Below are 9,685 nucleotides of genomic sequence, written 5' to 3' on the forward strand. Positions count from 1 at the left end.
GTTGTAATGTCCGTAGTTGGAATGTCCGTAGTTGGAATGTCCGTAGTTGGAATGTCCGTAGTTGGATAGTCCATAGTTGGAGTTTCGGTAGTTAGAGTATGGGTTGCTGGATTGTGGTTTGCTGGAAAGTCGGCAGTTGGAGTATGGGTTGCTGGAGTGTCGGTAGCTGGTTGGTCGGTAGTTGGAAAGTTGGTAGTTGGAGTCTTGGTAGTTGGTGTATTGGTAGTTAGAAAGTCAGTAGTTGGATAGTCGGCAGTTGGAATGTCCGTAGTTGGAAAGTCCGTAGTTGGAAAGTCCATAGTTGGAATGTCCGTAGTTGGAACGTTGGTAGTTGGAGTTTTGGTAGTTGGTGTATTGATAGTTGGATAGTCGGCAGTTGGAATGTCCGTAGTTGGAATGTCCGTAGTTGGAAAGTCCATAGTTGGAAAGTCCATAGTTGGAATGTCCGTAGTTGGAATGTCCGTAGTTGGAATGTCCGTAGTTGGAATGTCCGTAGTTGGAAAGTCCATAGTTGGAGTTTCGGTAGTTAGAGTATGGGTTGCTGGATTGTGGTTTGCTGGAAAGTCGGCAGTTGGAGTATGGGTTGCTGGAGTGTCGGTAGCTGGTTGGTCGGTAGTTGGAAAGTTGGTAGTTGGAGTCTTGGTAGTTGGTGTATTGGTAGTTAGAAAGTCAGTAGTTGGATAGTCGGCAGTTGGATAGTCGGCAGTTGGAAAGTCCGTAGTTGGAAAGTCCATAGTTGGAATGTCCGTAGTTGGAAAGTTGGTAGTTGGAGTTTTGGTAGTTGGTGTATTGATAGTTGGATAGTCGGCAGTTGGAATGTCCGTAGTTGGAATGTCCGTAGTTGGAAAGTCCATAGTTGGAATGTCCATAGTTGGAATGTCCGTAGTTGGAATGTCCGTAGTTGGAATGTCCATAGTTGGAATGTCTGTAACTGGGAAGTCCATAGTTGGAGTTTCGGTAGTTAGAGTATGGGTTGCTGGATTGTGGTTTGCTGGAAAGTCGGCAGTTGGAGTATGGGTTGCTGGAGTGTCGGTAGCTGGTGTGTCGGTAGTTGGAAAGTTGGTAGTTGGTGTTTTGGTAGTTGGATAGTCGGCAGTTGGAATGTCCGTAGTTGGAAAGTCCGTAGTTGGAAAGTCCGTAGTTGTTGTGTGGGTTGCTGGAAAGTCGGTTGCTGGAGAGTTGGTAGTTGGAATGTCCATAGTTGGAATGTCCATAGTTGGAATGTCTGTAGTTGGAATGTCCGTAGTTGGAATGTCTGTAGTTGGAATGTCCGTAGTTGGAAAGTCGGTAGTTGGTGTATTGGTAGTTGGATAGTCAGCAGTTGGAATGTCCGTAGTTGGAAAGTCCGTAGTTGGAAAGTCCGTAGTTGGAAAGTCCATAGTTGGAAAGTCCATAGTTGGAAAGTCCATAGTTGGAAAGTCCATAGTTGGAATGTCCGTAGTTGGAAAGTTGGTAGTTGGAGTTTTGGTAGTTGGTGTATTGGTAGTTAGAAAGTCAGTAGTTGGATAGTCGGCAGTTGGAATGTCCGTAGTTGGAATGTCCGTAGTTGGAAAGTCCATAGTTGGAAAGTCCATAGTTGGAATGTCCGTAGTTGGAATGTCCGTAGTTGGAATGTCCGTAGTTGGAATGTCCGTAGTTGGAATGTCCGTAGTTGGAAAGTCTGTAACTGGAAAGTCCATAGTTGGAGTTTCGGTAGTTAGAGTATGGGTTGCTGGATTGTGGTTTGCTGGAAAGTCGGCAGTTGGAGTATGGGTTGCTGGAGTGTCGGTAGCTGGTGTGTCGGTAGTTGGAAAGTTGGTAGTTGGTGTTTTGGTAGTTGTAAAGTCAGTAGTTGGATAGTCGGCAGTTGGAATGTCCGTAGTTGGAAAGTCCGTAGTTGGAAAGTCCGTAGTTGGAGTGTGGGTTGCTGGAAAGTCGGTTGCTGGAGAGTTGGTAGTTGGAATGTCCATAGTTGGAATGTCCGTAGTTGGAATGTCTGTAGTTGGAATGTCCGTAGTTGGAATGTCTGTAGTTGGAATGTCCGTAGTTGGAAAGTCGGTAGTTGGTGTATTGGTAGTTGGATAGTCAGCAGTTGGAATGTTCGTAGTTGGAAAGTCCGTAGTTGGAAAGTCCGTAGTTGGAAAGTCCATAGTTGGAAAGTCCATAGTTGGAAAGTCCATAGTTGGAAAGTCCGTAGTTGGAAAGTCCATAGTTGGAAAGTCCGTAGTTGGAATGTCCGTAGTTGGAAAGTTGGTAGTTGGAGTTTTGGTAGTTGGTGTATTGGTAGTTAGAAAGTCAGTAGTTGGATAGTCGGCAGTTGGAATGTCCGTAGTTGGAATGTCCGTAGTTGGAAAGTCCGTAGTTGGAATGTCCGTAGTTGGAATGTCCGTAGTTGGAATGTCCGTAGTTGGAAAGTCCATAGTTGGAATGTCCGTAGTTGGAATGTCCGTAGTTGGAATGTCCGTAGTTGGAAAGTCCGTAGTTGGAAAGTCCGTAGTTGGAGTGTGGATTGCTGGAAAGTCGGTTGCTGGAGAGTTGGTAGTTGGAATGTCCATAGTTGGAATGTCCATAGTTGGAATGTCCGTAGTTGGGATGTCCGTAGTTGGAATGTCCGTAGTTGGAAAGTCGGTAGTTGGAGTGTCTGTAGCTGGAGTGTCGGTTGCTGGAGGGTCGGAAGTTTGAGGGTCGGTTGTTGGAGTGTCGGTAGTTGGAGGGTCAAGGGTTAAAGGGGCATCAGTTATTGGGGTAGTTATGTCAATGGTGGTTGGAATGGCAGAGGATGTGGTGAGATCCCCCTGTGGCAAAGAGACTGCCCAAAATATTAAAATAACTCTGGAAACCAAATAAACAAGGGTACATAGTGTAAGTTCCTATAAGCTTAGGAGATGATCCAGACTGTTCCAGTTTCATTGTGTCTTCACCAGTGTAGAAATGTTTACTGTACTTTATGAGAGAAATAAGTAATTATCACTGCCAATAAACGGTAGACATTTGATAGCAAAAGCTACTCTGTTATAAACTGCATCTGAGAACTGACAGTAGTCTATTCACAGTATGTAAACAATTGCTTAACAGTAAATCTAAAAGTGTTTGGATAAAAATGAAGTCTGAAACAATGTCTTCATTGATGCTATTGTATCCCTCACAGCAAACAGACAAAACATCAATCAATCATTGACTCTAAACCAAACTTTGACTCTAAACAAACCACACTGTAAAAACAGTAAGGTCATATATTGGTAATAATCAATTGATAAGTTAAAAGCATCATACATTTTTGAACATCTGGAGAGTGACAGCAATTTTCCTACAGTTCTCAATACAACAAACTTAACAGCATCATACATCTGAACATCTTAAATCACCCTGAATAAATCAAATATAGAGCAAGTCTTACCTGTAGCAAAGACAGCCATAATCCATAGCTCCTTCATCTCTGCTGTTTCCAGACATGCAGTGTAAGCAGACTGCACATTATTAGGACGTCTGTTGGTCTTATACTGCGCTCCACCTATTACTGAGTCTGCAGTGACATGCAGATACCAGTTAATTATTTAGTATTGAAATTAAGGGGAATGTACTGTACATTGGCTCCAACACAACCCACGTTGTCAACAGGATCAGTAAAGACAATGACACAAATTCTTTGAAAATAGATCAGATATGACTGGATGAATAGAGAATACACATGGATGGATACTGTGAGGACCAGCCAACCAATAGCATTACCCTTCTCTATGCAAAACATTCTTGGTTGCAGCTGGGAAGGAACAGTACATGTTTTGGTAAACAGACCAACTTTTTTCCACTAGAGCAGGTGTAATTAGATCTGATTCAAGGCTTAGAATAAATAAAAAAAAGCAATGAAACTGGCTTGGAGGTCTAGATTAGAATTTGAGGGCACAAGAGGGTGTACTTCTCTAGAGCATGGGTACTATGCTGAGGTGCATGTAACACAAAGTTCATCGTATACTAAGAGTAAACAGTTCCAATGAAAGGCAGTTGTTCCTAAAGGAACCATGTTAATAGGAAAGATGAACCCAACTGCAGAGATGACAAATGATGCCTTTACATTGTTGTGATTAATTCATGTAATTAATGAAATAGACAATAGATGCAAAGCTGCCGCAGCATACCCATTTTATTGTTATTTAACAATGTACATGTCATTTAGAAACAATTGAATTGTTGAGTACTGTCAACGTGAACATGTGCATTGACACCAGCACACAACCATATGGACTCAATCTGACCACTGCTCTTCCCTTCTCTTAACCCTTTCCCTGTTCCTTTACAGTTCTGGAAGGCTCCTCTCATTAAGGCCACATCATGCCCTGACCTAGTCATGGGTACGTCCCAGTAATATCTCCTTCCTCCTGAAGTGTACAGTCCTTCACTACTTCACCCACAAATCTAAAAACATTGGATTTGTAGAGTCATTGTCCAACGCAGGGATGGGCAACTGCTGTCCCGGTGTAGGCCTGCGGATACATTTCCAAATATGAAAGAAAAAAATTTAGGAACTCAGTCGGGGTCTCAACTTACTGTTGAGAGTTAGAATAGTAGAATACACAAGGTGCAATTTCAATACCAGATATCATAATAAAAACTGCACATTTCTCTCCGCCCCCTTGGAAATGATTAGAATTGCAGCAAACTTGCTTTAAAACTGCAAAAAATGTTCTCCGCCCCATGGCAAAATGTGTAGAACATTGAGATACACACACACAAAATTCCACTTAGGGCCCCCAAAAGGCTCGGGCCGGTTCTGACTGCATGTGTGGGTATGGATGTGGTTACGCAGACCCGCGAGCCACTGCGGACCCTCATGATGAGTTCAGATGTTTTGTGGTCCCCACCCCCATCAAAGTTGCCTATCCCTGGTCTAGTGGGATTTTCTACCATATTTATTATTCCAGTCATTTCCTTTCAAATCAGTGAAGGGAAGTGAACAAGTGCAAACTTGTGGAGGAAGGAGAGATAATTGGAACGTATGGCTAAGACTGGAGGTAGCAAGTGTACTATCCTTTGCAGGACAGATTATGGCAGCCAGCTCCATAGATCAGGACTGAGATATAAAGAGGATGGGTTTCTAAAGACAGCAGGACAGGTCAACATTTAACCCTGGAGTCTCAGATTGACAACTCAAGTCTTAATCTGTCCACAGGCTCCAGAGCCAGGAGATGGGATAATGGAGGTGAGAGGGTTTACCAGGAAGACGACAGGACAGGACAGCCTCCTGAGTGGTATAAAGGATTCCAATTAGTCCTACAACTATCAATTAGGGATGGCGAGAGGGGGGGTATAGAATTCAAATATATATGGAAGATAGGCCTAGAAGCAGTGGCAGACAGTGGCAGGCAGCAATAGTTGTTCTTTGTCAGTTGTTTAAATAATGAAGTCCTCCTCTGTCCTCATTTCTTCTTCTTGTCTTGTGTGGAGGTGAACCAGGCGTCCAGCAGTTTCTTGCTGTAGTAGATCTGCCAGCCGTGCACCTGCACCGCCATCACCATCACCAGGTACATGACGGACACAGCAGAGAAGCCGAAGATGAAGCGGTAGGCCTTGCCGTGACGGTACAGCTGCTGGGCCACCGGGAACATCTCCATACTCCCGTAGATGAGCGGTGCTATGCAGAAGAGCCCAGCACTGATCATGGAGATCACCAGGTAGCTAATGTTGTTTTTGGGCAGGGCCATGAAGCTGAAGAGGGAGGGGATGATACTGAGCAGGTAGGGGTACTCCCACTGGTAGGGAGCAGCCACCACGCTGTGGGACACCAGGTTCAGCTGGCTCACCGTCACCTGGGCAGCTAAGAGGAGCCAGATCAGAACGTGGACGATGTTTAGCTTACGGATCTCCGACTTGAGGGCGACACTGATGAGAAAGACAGAGGAGAAGCACAAGAATATGTGGTGTTTCAAATGGGTCACTGTGAACAAAACCGGTCATCTTGTTCTTACGAAGGCACTTAACCTTAATTGCTCCTGTAAGTCACTCTTGATAAGAGCGTCAGCTAAATGACTAAAATGTAAATGTAAAAACATTCAAATGAGAGCGAACCTCATCTGGTAGTGTGAGGCCACTCTCTCGCGGTGCTGAAAGTCACTCCCATCTGTGCCAGTAGCTCGAGGTCCAGCTCGGGAAGCCATGGCTACCGCCTGTCCAAAAAACTCTGGAAGTAAAACATGTCATTCATTGTGTTGAGAGAGCTTTCCAAGGTGCTCATTAGTGCTCATTAGCTATTTCACCACCGCAGATAAGTATACAGCATTCACTATCACTCTCGAAGACATTGTAACCTAATGGTTGATAGCAGTCTAATTACATTAGACAACTAGCCTTTAAAATAATATGACTACTACGATTTGTATGAAATTAGCAATACCAATGAATTATCAAATTGTATTTGTCACATGCATTGTAAACAGGTGTAGACTAACAGTGAAATGCTAACTTACAGGCTCTTCCCACAATGCAAAGAGAAAAATAGAAAAATAATAGAAATATAATAACAGAAAGAATAAATACACAATGAGTGATGATAACTTGGCTATATACACGGGGTACCAGTACCGAGTCAATGCAATTGAGATAGATATGTACAGTTTAGGTCGCAAGTTTAAAACTATAGTTTTGGCAAATCGGTTAGGACATCTACTTTGTGCATGACACAAGTAATTTTTCCAACAATTGTTTACAGACAGATTATTTCACTTATAATTCACTATCACAATTCCAGTGGGTCAGAAGTTTACATACACTAAGTTGACTGTGCCTTTCAACAGGTTGGAAAATTCCAGAAAATCATGTCATGGCTTTAGAAGCTTCTAATAGGCTAATTGACATCATTTGAGTCAATTGGAGGTGTACCTGTGGATGTATTTCAAGGCCTACCTTCAAACTCAGTGCCTCTTTGCTTGAAATCATGGGAAAATCAAAAGAAATCAGCCAAGACCTCAGAAAAAAAATTGTAGACCTCCATAAGTCTGGTTCATCCTTTGGAGCAGTTTCCAAACGCCTGAAGGTACCATGTTCATCGGTACCAACAATTGTACGCAAGTATAAACACCATGGGACCACGCAGCCGTCATACCGCTCAGGAAGGAGACGCGCTCTGTCTCCTAGAGATGAACGTACTTTGGTGCGAAAAGTGCAAATCAATCCCAGAACAACAGCAAAGGACCTTGTGAGGATGCTGGAGGAAACGGGTACAAAAGTATCTATATCCACAGTAAAGCGAGTCCTATATCGACATAACCTGAAAGGCCGCTCAGCAAGGAAGAAGCCACTGCTCCAAAACCGCCATAAAAAAGCCAGACTACGGTTTGCAACTGCACATGGGGACAAATATCGTACTTTTTGGAGAAATGTCCTCTGGTCTGATGAAACAAAAATAGAACTGTTTGGCCATAATGACCATTGTTATGTTTGGAGGAAAAAGTGGGTTGCTTGCAAGCCGAAGAACACCATCCCAACCGTGAAGCACGGGGTGGCAGCATCATGCTGTGGGGGTGCTTTGCTGCAGGAGGGACTGGTGCACTTCACAAAATAGATGGCATCATGAGGAAGGAAAATTATGTGGATATATTGAAGCAACATCTCAAGACATCAGTCTGGAAGTTAAATCTTGGTCGCAAATGGGTCTTCCAAATGGACAATGACCCCAAGCATACTTCCAAAGTTGTGGCAAAATGGCTTAAGGATAACAAAGTCAAGGTATTGGAGTGGCCATCACAAAGGCCTGACCTCAATCCTATTGAAAATCTGTGGGCAGAACTGAAAAAGTGTGTGCGAGCAAGGAGGCCTACAAACCTGACTCAGTTACACCAGCTCTGTCAGGAGGAATGGGCCAAAATTCACCCAACTTATTGTGGGGAGCTTGTGGAAGGCTAGCCGAAACATTTGACCCAAGTTAAACCATTTAATGGCAATGCTACCAAATACTAATTGAGTGTATGTAAACTTCTGACCAACTGGGAATGTGATGAAATAAATAAAAGCTGAAATAAATCATTCTCTCTACTATTATTCTGACATTTCACATTCTTAAAATAAAGTGGTGATCCTAACTGACCGAAGACAGGGAATTTTTTACCAGGATTAAATGTCAGGAATTGTGAAAAACTGAGTTTAAATGTATTTGGGTAAGGTGTATGTAAACTTCCGACTTCAACTGTACATATAGGTAGGGGTAAAGTGACTAGGCAACAGGATAGATAATAAGGAGTAGCAGCAGCATATGTGATGAGTCAAAAGGTAGCTATTTGGTTAACTATTTAACAGTCTTATGGCTTGAGGGTAGAAGCTGTTCAAAGTCCTGTTGGCAGTCTGTACTGCTTGCGGTGTGGTAGCAGAGATATCAGTCTATGACTTGGGTGAATTAGGTCTATGAATTAGGCTAATAGATTATTTGATTAAGCATAAATACAGAAATGACTTGCCCAAAGCATAGCTGATCCTCCTAGTTTTCCTAAAGGTTACCCACTGAACCTGACAGTGGACACATGAGGATGATGGGCATGTGGATTAACACTTGCTTAGCTGCCCTCTGCTTGCCTGTCCCCTTCTGCTGGCTTATCAGATAAGGCCAGGCCAGGATGATTTCTAGTTAGCAAGTTAAGTATTTAAATCCCCCCTGTGGTCTATTTAGAAAGAGCCCAGTAACGCTTGTGTTAAAACATTCATCAACAGGCCTGATACCAATACAGGTGTTTAAGGCAGTCTAGCTAGCAAGCATCATCAGCTATTAGTATGCAGTTTCTAAAGCGACCAGCTGCTTGTAAACTAAACAATCATGATCACAGTTCGTCCTGGATTGTATGTGAGGAAATGCATGACAATGTAGTTACTAGTCAAAATGTAAAGAGACACCCAGACAACTTTAACGTTACCAAGTTCGCTAGCTAGCCAGCTTGCTAACTTAGTGGTACTGCTAGCGTAACAGTCTCATCATTGCCGCGGACACTTTGCAAGAGCAAACGGCAGCTAAAGTTTGGTTTGCTAGACATACGTTAATGTAATACTTACTGTACGTTCAGTACAACAGTAATCGTTAAACGTTCAATTAACAAACGTATTTCGACTAAACTCGGCGGACATTCCTCCTTTCTCCCGTAGACATGCGCTACACCGAAGTGTTGACTATTCCGTCTGTGATTGGACAGATGACTGAACGGAGAGTAGTTAGGGACAATCCAAAAAGTTATACTACAGTTGAAAACAGAAACGCTCATTGCGACAGGTTATGATATCACTTTTCCACCGAAACTTCACATTCCTCTGTCCCATGTCCTCCTTCACACTTCCCACATCTTGGATTCTCCCTCCTACACACTGCTGCAACATGCCCATAAACGTGACACCTATAACACCGCAGTGTATTCTATGATATCCGTTTGTATTGTAACTATATGAGATAGATGCAAAATTAGTGGTCTGTGAAATATAAATGATTCTTTATGTAAACATTTAGCAACAAATGCATTATTACATATTGCATTTTGTGAGTGTATGCAGTGTTGTGCAGGTATTGACAAAAATGATGATGATGATGATGATGATGATGATCTTCTTGAAAAATGTGAGTAACCAACAATGGTATGTGTTGGAGCCTTGTTCACACTGCAGGCCTTAATGCTCGAATCAGTGTTGTTTTTGAAATTCGTTTTGGAATACTCTGTCCAAACAGCAAGTTACAGGTGAC

General features: G+C 42.9%; 1 protein-coding gene across 1 annotated transcript; it reads right to left on the reverse strand.

The window, feature by feature from the left end:
* Nucleotides 1–4,092: 4,092 nt before the first annotated feature.
* On the reverse strand, nt 4,093–9,154 carry jagn1b (jagunal homolog 1b). Its single transcript, XM_041859273.2, has 3 exons — nt 9,010–9,154; nt 6,043–6,154; nt 4,093–5,856 (listed from the first exon to the last, which is right to left on the reverse strand). Exons 2-3 carry the CDS (start codon nt 6,129–6,131, stop codon nt 5,394–5,396), a joined length of 552 nt encoding a protein of 183 aa, XP_041715207.1. The 5' UTR covers nt 6,132–6,154; nt 9,010–9,154; the 3' UTR covers nt 4,093–5,393.
* Between the last annotated feature and the right edge of the window lie 531 nt (nt 9,155–9,685).

Source organism: Coregonus clupeaformis, unplaced genomic scaffold (assembly GCF_020615455.1).
Source record: "Coregonus clupeaformis isolate EN_2021a unplaced genomic scaffold, ASM2061545v1 scaf2378, whole genome shotgun sequence".
In the NCBI taxonomy this organism is placed as follows: domain Eukaryota; kingdom Metazoa; phylum Chordata; class Actinopteri; order Salmoniformes; family Salmonidae; genus Coregonus; species Coregonus clupeaformis.